This window comes from Phragmites australis, chromosome 9 (genome assembly GCF_958298935.1).
Source record: "Phragmites australis chromosome 9, lpPhrAust1.1, whole genome shotgun sequence".
Classification (NCBI taxonomy): Eukaryota; Viridiplantae; Streptophyta; class Magnoliopsida; order Poales; family Poaceae; genus Phragmites; species Phragmites australis.
In genome coordinates this window covers 990,196-1,005,025 of record NC_084929.1, presented here as the reverse complement: position 1 = coordinate 1,005,025, position 14,830 = coordinate 990,196, and the positions used below count along the sequence as shown (strand labels likewise).

The 14,830-nt window shown below is 43.2% G+C and overlaps 2 protein-coding genes across 3 annotated transcripts; both read right to left on the bottom strand.

Moving 5' to 3' along the window:
* Positions 1-1,146: 1,146 nt before the first annotated feature.
* Positions 1,147-2,371, bottom strand: LOC133929592 (myb-related protein MYBAS1-like). Its single transcript, XM_062376394.1, has 2 exons — positions 2,200-2,371; positions 1,147-2,029 (listed from the first exon to the last, which is right to left on the bottom strand). The coding sequence occupies exons 1-2, from the start codon at positions 2,369-2,371 to the stop codon at positions 1,383-1,385; spliced, it is 819 nt and encodes a 272-aa protein (XP_062232378.1). The 3' UTR covers positions 1,147-1,382.
* Positions 2,372-4,169: 1,798 nt separating this feature from the next.
* LOC133928300 (mitogen-activated protein kinase kinase 1-like) lies at positions 4,170-12,530 on the bottom strand. Of its 2 annotated transcripts, XM_062374564.1 has the most exons (9): positions 12,149-12,530; positions 11,802-11,901; positions 11,172-11,309; positions 6,351-6,575; positions 6,024-6,206; positions 5,696-5,916; positions 4,557-4,602; positions 4,335-4,451; positions 4,170-4,275 (listed from the first exon to the last, which is right to left on the bottom strand). In XM_062374564.1, the coding sequence occupies exons 1-8, from the start codon at positions 12,220-12,222 to the stop codon at positions 4,359-4,361; spliced, it is 1,080 nt and encodes a 359-aa protein (XP_062230548.1). In that variant the 5' UTR covers positions 12,223-12,530; the 3' UTR covers positions 4,170-4,275; positions 4,335-4,358. The 2 variants fall into 2 exon arrangements, with proteins under 2 accessions (XP_062230548.1, XP_062230547.1); XM_062374563.1 differs by having other exon boundaries at positions 4,170-4,451; positions 12,149-12,529.
* Positions 12,531-14,830: the final 2,300 nt, after the last annotated feature.

The following is a 14,830-nucleotide window of genomic DNA, read 5'->3' as shown; positions in this document are numbered from 1 at the left end:
AAATTAGTGTGTTTTTAGGGCCTTCAACAACTGAATTTTTAGGGAAGAAAAATTCGAGTGTTTCTAGGGCCTGCAGCACATGAATTTCTGTTCATAACTATAACTATAATTAATTTATATTGGAGTTACAGTTAGATTATATTGGAGTTACGCTAATTTTTTAGTGCAATTTTTAAGTAGTGTTGGTGTAAATCGAAAATTCAGGTGTTTCATCGAGAACACCCGACTTTCTACTACTACAGAGTTGGATTGAATCTGAGCCGCATATTTTAAAATTGGATGGTTGAAAAGAATCGAGTGTTAGGAGCTCCTAAAACACTCACGTGGAAGAGCTCGAACCAAAATTCTACATCACTTGCATTGATGTTACGTGCTGTGCCGTAACTTCTTTTCCTTATCCATACGACTGGTGTGTGCTGGTGAAGAACTACAGAACAACCCTTTAAGTTATGCAAGCAAGTACAGGTATCAGGAGAGTCAGAAAATGCAATTATTCACAGTCACAATACTATCACTACGGGAATCCTAAATTCTAGTCGGGTGTTTCTCGCTCTCTTTAAGCTCGATTTTTTCTTCTTTCCCCTCTTCACTCTCTTCTTCATCTCGAGTGATCATCTCCAGCGAGCTCCTACGAGTCACCTGCAAGGGTAGGATCAAGGTTTGAGTTTGGGGGTTCGGGCTCCATCGAGGCTCCCTCTAATCTTCGAGCATAGAGGGATGGCTAAGGAGGTAGGTTGGTTAATGGTGGCGATGGTTGGTGGGCGGTGCAGAGATACGGTGGAGGCATCGCCAACTGAGGTGGTGGAAGATTGCCGGTGGGGAGAGTTGGGGTGGAGACGTCAAATAAAATCAGGTTAGCATAGTGTGGTGACCGACGGTGGTGGATCCGGTGCCCACGCTGGAGACAAAAGTAGGAGGGAGGGGCGAGAGCGACCACGACTATGGAGAAGCTCATCAACATGTATCAATAAAAGGAAAAAGAAGATCAGGAGGAGGAAGAAAAAGGTCGGCTGGATCGGCAAGAAGAGTAAGATTTAACTGCACAGAAATAGTCCAAAACACTAGAGCGAGGTATAGCCAGGCCCTACCCTACTACTAATATACAGTGCTCTCACCATGATCTATCTAATTTATCAACACTCTTAATCTCTTACATATATACTGTTACCATTTAATGTGAAAACTCTCATAATCATAGAACACTGATGATCCAGGCCTACCCTGGATGAGCAAATTAACGACGTAGCGTGCATGCATCAACGTATTAATACCTTCTTTTATACATTAGGCAATTAAACGAGTACGAAAAGATGAAATCAGAAGCGTAATAGCACTAGTAATTACGGCACAAATATATGAGATGATGGATCGATATGGATGGATCAGGAGGCATCGAGCATCTTCTTGTAGTACTCTTCGTCGTCGATCCCCCAGAGAGAATAATCCGAGCAGAACTCCCACACCGGCGACGACGGCTCGGCCTCGGCGGCAGCGCCATGACAGGCTCCCCAGCTGTCAACCACGTAGCTCTCCGCCGCATCGGCCGCCGCGATCTCGTTCCAAAGCTGGTCCATGGTGCAGCACTCCTCCTGGTGCGGCTGCTGTTGGTGCTGGCTTGCTGCGGTGGTGGACGCCTCCTCGAGCTCGGCCTCGTCGCCGGTGCTCTCTCGTGGCGCTGATTCGGACGGCACCGACGAGGAAGTGGCCGTGCCGCCGCTGTTCGGAGATCCGGGGCTGTCAGACGCCAGCGAGGACGAAGGGGATGCCGCTGCTCCTGCCGTCTTGTTGTTGCTGTTCTGCCTCCTCTCTTCGAGCGCCTTCTTCCTCGTCCGCGTCCTCCAGAAATTCTTGATCTCGTTGTCGGTGCGGCCGGGGAGGCTCCTGGCGATGCGCGACCACCTGCTGCCCCACTGCTCGTGGAGGCTGAGGATGAGGCGCTCCTCTTCGGCCGTGATGCGGCCGCGCCGGAGGCCCGGGTGGAGGTAGTTGACCCACCGCAGGCGGCAACTCTTGCCGGTGCGCCTCAGACCTGCAGGACGTCGAGAAGAAGAACCAAATGGTTAACACCGCCCGTCGACCGCGATCAATCCCCATGCACGCACGCACGCACGCACGCCACGCCTCACCATGGAGGCGAGGGGACGATCGATGCATGCATGCATGCATGGGGATGGATCATGCACCCGCCACCGCGCAAACCTGAGACCTTTGCTAAAAAATCCCAGCGGCGTTCACCGAACAAGCGCACGAACCATACCAGCTGCGCGTCCTCCTCCTCCATCCACGGCCCCTTCCTCATCGCCGGCACCGTCATCGTGCTGCCGCCTGTCTGCTCGCCATCTTTCTTGTCGTTCTTGCTACACATGGACATGGCCGCTCGCGCGATGGATCTGCTGCTGCCACCGCGGACTTCGGCTCAATCAGACAGAAAAAAAGGACAAGCTTGATCGATCGAGAGGAAGAAGAAATAGCTTAGGCAGCTGGAGTAGTTTGATTCCTCGACCTCAGACGACCTCCCCTTTATATCTGGATGTGTACACTATCAGAACCACTTGGCATTAATATAGAAAAATGTATGGTAGATATGGGTAGCAGGCAACTCAGTGCCGAGTGGTGCATGGTGAGGTCAGTGGCTCAGTGCCGCATGATAGAGATTAGCTCTATCTATCCAGCTTTCGTTTCCAAGGCAAGAAATTTCTACACGGAACGATAATGAATAATTCAGGATATGACACTCGTTTCGGTATCAATTCAGGATTATTTGTGACTTTATGTCGAGAAAATTAGGCACAGAATTGAATGCCAGAATCCTGAATTACCACCGAATTGAATGTCATATCCTAAATTCCCTCGAACAACAAACAACATTGATAAGTACTCCGATCTCAAATATAAGTCTATTAGGAGATTGACATGATCTCCAATATAACAATTTAACTAGCAATATCTAAGAAAATATATTATTTAATATAGAAAGAGTTATATATATCATAAAAGTAATATTAATGATGAATATGGTAGCATCAACCATACATTATCAATCTATATGATTTTCTAGATATCGATAGTCAAAGCTTAGAAGGTTTGACCAATAACAATTCTAAATAGACTTGTAAGGATCGGAGGTAGTAGTCCTCACATCAAGGTCATATGTGTCGGCACAATAGACATGAAGTAAAACGATAGGATCAGGGAATTCTATGTGTGCCACTTAATATTAAAAAATCTCGATTTGTCACTGCAAAAAATGATCCCTTACATGCCACTAATTTTATTTTTTTATCCCTTAAGTGCTATTGCCATCATTTTATCCCCCTTGTGACATGAAGTAAAACGATAGGATCAGGGAATTATCTGTGTGCCACTGAATATTAAAAAACCTCGATTTGTCACTGCAAAAACACGATCCCTTACATATCACTAATTTAGTTTTTTTCATTCACCTCCGTTATGACGATGATAGCACTCATAGAAAGAAAAACATTAAGTGATGGTATAGAAGGGACTATAATTTCTTTTGGTAAATCAAGAATTTTGTTAATATTCAGTGGCACACATGGTCATGGAATTATGGAATTATCTCTAGGATCAAATGGTGGACAATCCTAATCGCTAAATACTCGATCCATCCTGGCTTGCTTGTTTTTGAAGGGCGTCATCGTTGTCTTCTGATTCTTGAAGCCTTCTAGACGACGCGGTCATAAGCATCTTCCCTGAGATGGCAATTGGAACGAGCTATAGTTATTAATCGGCCATGTTGCAATTCTTAAGCATATCCTTGAATCTTCTGTAAAGAAAAGAATGAGAGAATTTGTTCTCTAATTATTGACAAGAAAGAATGCTCAATGCAAGCTACATTGCCTTGCATGCTCGCATCAAGTTTAAGATGCCCAGATGAATTATTTTCGGTTTCTTTTAAACCCCCCTTTACCTTTTCTTTTTCCTTTCCGTTTGATGCTTAGACTTGTGCATACTACTATGAAAAAGATAAACATGATCGCATGCCTCCCCCTCTCTCTCTCTGTTTCTTCATTAAATCTGTCTCCTAAATCATTCATAGTGACCAATTACCAAAGAGACTGCACGTTATTTCCTCGAAATCCCATGACTCTTATAGAGGAACAACTTTGGAGTCCAGATTGTATAAGGGTCAGCTTTTAAAAGAGGTGTAGCCACAAGAAGGATTTTATTAAGAAACATAACGAATGGGCCTTTGGTCTTACAATGACGATGGGGGTGTTTTCTGGCATGTTCAATAACATACACACAGCTTCACATGTAGGGAGGTCGTTTTGCAGTTCGGGAGAACCCTGTACTGATATCTAACAAAAGCCTCCCTCATCCCTCCTAGCGACAGGCTACTCGGGTATATTCATTGGAGGTTCCAGACTCTCGACAAGAATTCGCAGGTCTAAATCTTTATCCTCAAATTTCTTGATAAAAGGGTGATTCTGCAAGAACATAAATGGCAGCTCAGCACAACTTACCCGGTAAATGGTACAACACGAATATGAAATTATCAATTAAAGAACTATTAGGTCAAAGGCAATGCTGACCAAGAGTTCTGACGCAGACAGCCTCTCTGCTGGATCCTTTTGTATGCTGCAATGCAATATAGCAAAAATATAAAACTACAGCATGGTGTACACAGACGACATGAATCGCTAACGATGACTTCTTAACGAAATTTCTTCATGAAATTTAAGATGGCAGCAGAGCAGAATTAAAATACAGTCCGTACATGTTACAACAGTGAGTTTTGTAGGGTTGGTGGAGTCAAACTCCAAGCAATGTTTTATGTCTAGAAAACAATGTCAATATTGACAAAGCTGATTTTAATCAATCAATATCCTTTGCCATCAAACATTATGGTCAGGGCCATCAAAGGCTTGTACTTCAAATGAACTGTTGACAACTCAAACTTCAGATTATAGCTTAAGTAGTACAATTTGATGTTTCAAGGGCCAAAGTGGTACTTGAACCTCCTTTTGTTAAAGGTTAAGACAGGATATCAATGTGGTTATGCAATGTGGTATGACATTAATAATGCTAAGACAGAATTACCAAGTAACACATTGTGTCCCAACTAGCACTGAATCATATGTTTCCTTGATTAATATCTATCAACTGCATCTCCAGAGTTAAGACAAAACTAAAAAATCTTACCCAGCATCAAAACTCAAGAGAATAGAACTATTGTAAGAGTTTTACCCACTGAGCTATTGGTCACAAAATGAATCTCGTAGTATCTTTGATGAGCAAGCAATTATGACACAACTGCAGTGGCTTCCCAGTAGTTACATTGCAAGATCAATTTTAATATGAAGAGTCCTTAAAAAAAGGTTGTAACAAACAAGCCCCATTGTAAAACCTGGGCTTTTGTGGATATGGATTTCACTAGTTAGCATCTGAAAACTCATATGCAGATTCCATTAACCAGTGAAGCTGGAATACTCAAAATATAATGGTTCTACTGAATAATATGCTTGTCCAACAGGGAAACAAGATTTTGCCTAGCAAAATCCTCCAGCCATGACGACCAAGGAAATAGCTAAATGAAGACGTCTTAAAGTAAAGATTTATCAGTAAGTTAAGATATTTTTATTTCAATTCGAATTAACTGAGCAATTACGCAGGAAAGCATCAACTGAGATATTTTTTTCATGTGTAATTAAGAAGAGGGTGTTTAGCATACCAAGAGGAGATGAATGAGCAGAATTCTGGAGAGAACTGGTCTGCAGGTGCAGAAGGTGGTGGCTGATCAACAATTGCTTCCAGTAGTTCATAGAAGTTTAACCAACCTTCTCCTTCTGAAGGTATATAGGGGAACCTGCCGATGGCACACTCAAGTATTACTAAGCCTAAACTCCATATGTCACTCTTGTAGTCATAAGAGCTTCCACTAATCCTCTCAGGCTACATGAAGAAAAGTAGAGAACTGTCACCACATATTTATGCATTCCAGTCGCTAATGAATATAAACTAGCAATAACATGACACAACAGATAATTAATTCAGCATACCGCCATATAGTTGTAGGTTCCAACAAACGTATCTCGCTGACCCATCGAACTTGCTAGCACTGCACTGACCCCAAAATCAGTAATCTTTACTTCACCTTTACGGTTAACTAACAAGTTAGATGGCTTTATATCCCTGTGAATCACATGCCTTTCATGATGAAGGTATAATAAACCCTCCAAGACCTGAGTTAGTCAAAGACTATTCAATGTAAGCTGTGTGAGAATGTAGTTTCAACTTTCAAGTTTCAATAGATGCTAATGACACAACTTTCAGTTTATTCTAAAAATAGAAATTAAACCAAAATCAAAGGGCAACTTCCATTCGACCTGCTTGCAAAGTACCGCAAGGTATGGCTCCAGAATTGTCTTCACTTGCTTAATGATGTCCGTAAGAGATCCACGATCCATGTACTCAAGAACAAGATATATGACACCATTGTGGTAAAAAGATTGATGGCACATAACTATACGTGGGCTCTGTGTTGCTTGATTTATTTTGAGCTCTTGTACTATTTGTTTGCGCACTGCCTCCTGAATGTTCATTTGAATACCCTACAAAAGGAATTGCAATAGTGATCAGTCAACTGATATGTCATATGGATGAAATGCCACAGCACTACAATCACCAGGGACAGTTCTTGAAATTTTTCACTGACATGAACACATTAACTGATGTACTCTCATTCATTAGCATCAGTACCCATTAACAATTAGTGTTCCTAGAGATTTTGTATGTAAACATCAGTTGGTACTAGGTGCTATTGCTATGCCATTCGTTTAACACTGCCACCTCATTTTACTAGAGTGCATCACTGTGCACTAAAATGAATGCTGTCATGTGTTAGGATAAACAACGCCGAGAGGATAGCTGGACGGTGTCGGCTGCTAGGGGAAGGGTTAGGCTATAGATTGGAGAGACTTAGAATATTGTGAGTGTTATGGAATATAGGCGCAATAGAGCATGAGACCACGTTAGGGGATAGGTTACCTTTTTAATTAGGAGATAAGTTTGGTAATTTAGGATTTGATTTGTTTAAAGACAGAATCAGCTAGAAGATAGAGTTGGATTTGGTTTAATAGTTAGTTGGATTCGGATTGTGACTCTTTAGTTGGTCGGCTATATATAGTTAGCAATAGCTGTGTATTAGGACAAGTAAGAAAATAATCAAAGTAAAGATCAGAGACCGCTAGGCGGGGTGATCTAGTTATCCCAATTGCCCGTTTCTCAATATTTGGTATCCAAAAGCTTGTTCCTGCTCTTGTCTTCCACACCGCCTCCACGCCGCCACCGCTCCATCAACTCCTGGTGCACCACGTCACCGTTATTCCGTTTCCCTTGTAGTAGAAGCTTGTTCCTGCTCCTGTCTTCCACACCGCATCCACGCCGCCACCGCTCCATCAACTTCTGCTGCACCACGTCGCTGCTATTCCGTTTCCCTTGTAGTAGCTATTGCCCTGATCCTGCTGCCCTCCACGCCGCTGTCAATCCTGCGCCACACACCGTTGCGGCCTTACCAAGCCGCAGCCACCGCTGACACCACAACCGACGCTGCCTACTCACCAGCCGCTATTGTATCCCCAACAGCCGGCCTGCACCCCCTATCATGGGTGACAACGCCTACACCATAGAGCTTCTCGACAAGATGATGGAGAAAGTTTTGGTGAAGGTTGAAGCAATCGAGGCTTGTCAACTTAAATTGGCAAAAAATTTCAGCACCAATGTAGTGGACATGCTACCACCACCTACCCCAACGGTCACATTAGCACAAGTCACTTCGCCGCAACTAGTGCCGGCTGAAGCACTACCATTTGCTCTCATGGCCACACATCCAGAGCCTACCATAGCGCTACCAATTCCTACCGTCACATGTATGGAGGTAGAGGCAAAGCAGGAGGCAACACTGCTTCCATCTGTGACGTCACTGGTCATCAAACAACCACTTACTTATCACACCCCAAAAATCCTAATCTAGGTTAAGCGAGCATAATCACCATAGTTTTATGTTTTGCGCAAATTCCGTCACATGTATATTTGTACTTGTGAGCGGAAATAGTCTAGGGCTAATTAGAAGTACCCCTAGGCTTTGGAAAAAAAAGAAGGAGAAAAAAGAAAAAGGAAAAATGGAGAAGGTTTTGAGCACAAGATAGCCCCTCGCGGTCTGACCGAGACCACCTGCAATCTGACCGCCAGGGCACAGAAGGTTTTGAGCACAAGTCCGCCCCTTGCGGTCTGACCGAGACCCCTCGTGGTCTGACCGCCAAGGCATAGTGGGTTTTAGTTTAAAACCCATCGACCGATGTTCACTCCTCTCTCTCTTCCATTTCACTCTCACTCTGACTTCGCCAAAAGAGAGAGAGCGGGAGAGATCACCCCGACGTCCCAAACGGCCAGAGATCAACAGAGAGGACCCCCCGAACTTCCCGAGGACTTCCCCGAGTTCCTCCCCCTCTTTCCATTGCCAGAGGAGTTTTCCCCTAAGTTTTCGCCATCTCAAGCCTAACGACCACATCAAGGCCCAACCCGCAGATCGGAACTTCCCCGAGGCAAACAGATCCAATACAAAGCTCTCCTACGCCAAGGTGAGCATCCCCCTACCGTTTTCCGCCATTTTCGAGCTATAATCGATCTCCATCTTGATTTTGCCGAGTTCAACCCTAGATTTAGATCCCGTTCATGGGGTTTCTCGAGTTTGGTTCGGTGTAGGTTGTCCAAACTACCCTAAAAACACTCCACTAATGTCGCAAAGCATTTTGGTACCTTTTATGTTCGGAGGCATCGCCGGCGACCTCAACGAGGTGGCGTCGGCAGGGTCCCGCGGTTTAACCGCCAATAGGGCTAATCTGACCGTTAGTGAGACTAAGTCGCTCGAACTGACTCCATAGTCAAAAGTCAAACCGCCATCATGGCCGGTCTGATCGCCAGTCCCGATCTGACCACCAGACCTACTTAGTACCATTTTTCCCTCTGCTAGATTCCAACGGTCTGACCGCCAACCCCCGGTCTAACCACCAGCCGTCCAGTACCTAGTGAACTTAGGATGTCTTAGATGAGGTTCAAACATTTTGTCTCTTGTGTTGTTAGCTTTCGTTTACGAATGCTTTCGAGGCATGACGCCTTCCATGTCAATTCACGATCATGCATCATTCATAAGCATATTTCTTTTTCTCATTTATTGGTTTATTCGGTGCATTCTTGATTGTTTAGAGAGTGACACGCCAACGGTTCACGTGGTTGAAGCCGATACCGAACCGGAATTCGTGAGCGAAGCGCCGGAGCAACCAAACAAGCATCTAAGCATATTCAACCTTGCACTTTGGATCATATGATGTCTAAATTGATAAACTATCGTTTTATGTATGTTATGCATGTTAGCGAATCAATGTCGGGTTTTATGGGTAGAACCTATGTTGATGCATTGTTCCTACCTTGACATTGATGATTTCAATCCTTGTAACCTGGGAATAATCATGTTAATGTTTAACTTAAAAGTATCCGATATGCTTAGCAATGCATAGATCACTGGTAGAAGTCGAGCGGTAGTTCGATCATCGTTCGCGAGGGCTTGTTAATGTTCACAAAGTTCATAATGATGTTGGTTTGTATGAGTTGTAAGGATGACACGAGATGTAGGCGGTGCTAGGGGTAGGTCGGGAGAGGAACTCGAATGCCATAGACCGATGGCATCGATTAAACACCGTCTATTGTTGCAGTTGGCTTTAACATTTTTCCGTACTTACCATGTATCCATATATGGGACGGATGAGCCGAATATCTTTGTAGTTGTGACCCTTTGGCGTGCGATTCTATGATATTGTGGGCATAATAGGTTTATAGAGGCATCTAGTTTGCTCGGGAAGTAGTTCTAGATGACCTCCGCACCTATAGACGCATGTTCAAAAGGTTAATGCTTATTAGAAAAGGTTGTCACGAGTACCCCCTTGTGTGGACTTTAGCGGGTTGCACTACTACTTATGCGCAATTAGAATACAATTTGGACGGTTCCTGACACTGCTACTTATACTCCACTATCAATTGCATTGTTGGTGACAAATGTCTCGCTCTCAATCCAGTTGTCCTTAGCTGTTACAACAGTGCCTATGCTGAGAAACAAGGATGATATCGCCTCCATCCTTCATAATGTGGGTGTGTTCAAGAACTACAAGAAATCTTCCAAGAACATTAGATTTTCATCAACATTGGGCTTCCACGGGTTGCAGCCATGGCCACCACCACAGCTCGAGGTCAAGTTGTTTCATGGCAAAGAGGGAAATGCTATGGAATATAAGCGCAATAGAGCATAAGATCAAGTTAGGAGATATGTAACCTTTTTAATTAGGAAATAAGTTTAGTAAGTTAGGATTTGATTTGTTTAGAGATAGAATCAGCTAGGAGATAAAGTTGAATTCAGTTTAATAGTTAGTTGGATTTGGATTGGGACTATTTAGTTGGCCGACTATACATAGTTAGCAATAGTTGTGTATTAGGGCAATCAAGAAAATATTCAAAGTAAAGATTAGAACCCACTAGGTGGGGCGATCTAGTTATCCTAGTTACCACATTTCTCAATAGGGAGATTTAAATTAATTCTTCTCTTTCTTGATTACAATGGATGTTATGCCCTCCTTTATATAGGAGCCGGCCCTAACAATCTAAACTAACTAATAGATCCTATCTCTAAGACTAACTAATAGATCTTATCTCTATGACTCTAACTAATCTAATCTGATTTGATCTCTAACAACCAATATAACTAATCTTATCTCTAACCAATCTGATCGCGTGCTACAGCGCAGTGGTTACTATTCACGTGCGTGAACAATAATTCCTGAGCATAACACCATGTCATTACCAAGTTGATGGAAATAAAACAACCATATGATAAGATTGAGAAAACTCTGATTGTCATAACAAGACATAACATGCAGTAAATCTGTTAAAAATGTTCTGGTATTTAGACTCCCATGTCCCATCTAAAAAAAGGAGACTAATTTCCATGTCCAGAACATAAAGAATAGAAAAGCAGTAAAATGGACGAAGGAAATCAGCAATCTAGGAGTGCTCTAAATTAAGAAAAAATACATATTTTGCATCTCAGCACTCAGCAGTGAGTGTGGCCCATTAGATGAATTTAAACTACTAAAAATTACCTTCAAGGCATACAATGTCCCCACCCACTTGTGCTGCACTAGCTGGACCACACCACCACTTCCTTTACCAATGACTTGAATCATCTCAAGATCATCCATTGATAACTGCACATCTTCCACCTTCAGGTTTATTGATTGCTGGGAAAAGATGTAATTCAAGTTCAGAAACTACTTGACGACTGGCCAAAGTAAAGCAAACACAAACACAAACTGGAGAATATGGTATCCTTATTGGAGTTCAAGCCGCATATGACGATCATTCAGGAAACTGAAAACAAATGCTGTTCCCACAAACTGGAAAATTTTCTAAGCATGAAAAATCCACATTTTTTCATGAAGATTAACCTGAAATGAAAAATTGACAGTTTGAAATACGAAGGTTCCTCTGCAGTCTGTCTGCACCATTGTGCTCCATAAAGCAGGCAAGAGTGTGTGAGTAAAACGGGTTTCGTGCATTCGGGCAAGAAGGGGAATTGGTTTCTTATTTTTTTAATGTAGAAGGTTTGCCAGTGAACTGGTGCACGTGCTTCTATACAAACGTACTATGACACATTATGAGGTACATTAAAAAAAAATATATAGTTGGACGCATCGACAAACAAAAGCAGTGGTTGATGATCCAGGACTCACATTTTCATTTCCATTTCCATTTCCATTTTCCTCGGAGATAAGCCGCAAGCCTCTTTGATTAAGCCGTAGTTCACCATCCTTGAACGTACCACTCGCCGTCCTAAAAAAGTGCCAGCGACCAAATATATCAATTCAGTTTATACGTTACCTTCCGAAACTAAATGGTTGAACTCATGATCAAATCCAAGGTCACACACAATTACGCAAGATCAGGAACCACATGTGACCTACAAATATCACCCTAGCAACTCAAACCATACCAACATCAGGGAGTAATTAAAAAAGGAAAAAAGATGAGGGGGGATAAAAAGATGCTATTTTTAGGCTAAGAAATCAAGGAGACTGACAGGAACTTGTCGACGGGAGTCTCCTGCGCCGGCACGGAGAGCTTGAGCTCCTTTACCGGTTTCTTCCCCCTCATGGCCTCCTCGCCCCTTAGCTGTAGGATTAGGGCTTCTCGGTAGGAGATGGGAGAAGGAACTGGCTGCTCGGGGAGGAGGACGAAGAGAAGACCAGAAGGACGAGGCGAAAAGAGAAGGCTAGTTCATGTAGCTTTCGGGAGTACTAGTAGCGGGGTCGACGCCGGCGGCAGGTGCGACGGCGGGATCGGGAGGGAGCGGCGGCGGCGACGGGGCCGGGACTCGGGAGGAGAGGTTGGTGTTGAGATGTTTTTTTCATGTATGGGGCATGCTCGATGATCCTGTATATTTTGGGATTGGTTGCTAGCATGATTAGATCCTGTTAGGTGAAGGGTATAAAGTTAGATAAAAGTGTGATTGTTTGTTCTTATATACTGTTTGAGTTCGATTTGAATGATGTAAATATTTATAATCTGACTTTTCTCTCCACAGCCTGGTACGATGGATACAGACGAACCTATTTATTATTGTTCTAAAATCAATTTTACGTGAGCAACCAATCAAAAAATCTCAGTTCTTGTATTTGCTTATGGAATCTTAAATTCAGTCAATTAAACAAAAATTCAGCTCAACTTGTCCAGACAGATACAACCAACTAAATAATTTTCTTTTCAACAAATATGACTCCACTCAAAGATACTTAAATGGGTCGTGCCTACTAGACTGACCTGAGGCACGATACTATAGGCATGACCCAGACACGGCACGGCTCGAGTCAAGACGGGCCGGACTGGCATGACACGAGGTCACGTGCCATGCCTGAGCCGAGCGTGTGGCACGGGCACAGCCCAGCCTAGGTCGGCACGGGTATGGCACGACCAGACACGATCCGACCTGGCACACTTGGGCTCGACTATTTTCTATTTTCTATATATTTTTTAAAATTTTGTAGATATTTTTATATATTTTCTATATTTTATCTTATTTTTATCTATTTATATATATATATATATATTTAATTTTATAGCTATTTTTTATTTTATCAAACCGGATGTGCTGACGGGCCGCCTGTGGTGCCGTGCCGCCAGAATGCAATCGTGCCCGGACCAGCCCGACACAGCACGGTGGCTGACAGGTCATGCCGTGGGCTAAGGAGGAGGCACACAGGCCAGCACGATATAACCCGTTAAAGTAACCAGACCGTTCGAGCCGTGCCATAGCCAGGCCATTTGGGTCATACCATAGCCGGGCCGTGCTGAGTCGGGCCCATACTGGACCAGCCCGAGTAGCCTATTTAGCCATCTCTAACTTCACTCGGCCTGCGTATATGGTCCATACAAGTAACCAATCACAACCTAATTTTGATCCAACGGCTACTGTTTTAACTGTCGGTATGTACACTGCCACAGTTTTTTTTTATCAAATTTTGATTTGCTAACTCAACTCATGAGTGAGTGAGTAAATCTAAAAATGCACAACTAGTGGATGTAAAGAAAATCACAATTCTAATGCTAGGTTAATGAGGATTAGGAGTTGCAAAAGAAGAAAGGAACATACCTATTGATTTGGAGTAATTCTTTTTTCCTGATCAAATTTTGATTTACTTCAACTCATGAGTGAGTAAATCCTAAAGCTGATTGCGATGAACAACTAGTGGATGTAAAAAAAAAACGGAAATACTTGCCTACTTACGTCTGGAGTGATAGGATGTTTTGCTGGACCAGTCCATGCACTTGAACCAAAAATATAATCCATTTGAGTTAATTTTTGTGTCCTCACATCTCCAATATTGTATGCATCCAAGTTTAATGTTTAAGATGTTATGAAAATTTGTTGTTATAGTTATTTTTTATGTTATATTTCGAAATCTTTTGCGTACAGATCCGGACAAAAAAATTATCCATTTGAGTTAATTCTTATATTTTTGCATTTTCAATATTTCAGACGTTCAAATTTAATGTTTCAAACGTTATGAAAATTTATTGGCATATTGGCATAGTTATTTTCATATGTTGCTTCCCGGGATCTCTTGTGTACAGATTCAGACCTGTCGGAGGGTTAACTCCTGTCGCAGGGATCCTGAGAGACCTCTTTTTAGAGATTCGGCTAGGGGATGATTCTAAATATGTTTGCCGGAGAAATAAATGGATGTAAATACGATGGCAGGTAGGGTGGAATAATCTAATGTAGAAAAGAGTAAATACGCTGGGGGGATTTTTAGACAGGTTCGGGCTGCACTGCGCATAACACCCTACTTCTGTGTGGATGCTATAAATGCCCTGAGAATGTCTCTCAGGAATGTACTGGTTACAAGAATATTTGTCTATCCTAGAGCCTCGGGCTCCTTGTTCTTCAGTGGTCTCAGCTTCTGTGCTTGTACTGGGGGTTCTTCGAGTCTTGGCGTCTGCGCTCTCCAAACCTCTGAAAGAGTTCATCTTCGACTGCCTTTGTCCGTGCCTGCCGGCCGCTTTAAATACCCGCCGACAGTAATGTATCCCGAAAGGGAGGGCACGAGTTCTAAGGCGTCATAAATGGAAAGGGCGTCATCATGGCCTCTGCGCGAAGTGACGGGGGTTGAAAACGCGCCCCGCGCCTGGTCTTCAGTCGTCATGATGGCGCTGGCAACGGGCGCCGTGGAGAGGGCCCACCGGGCAGCCGCAGAGCAGCCCA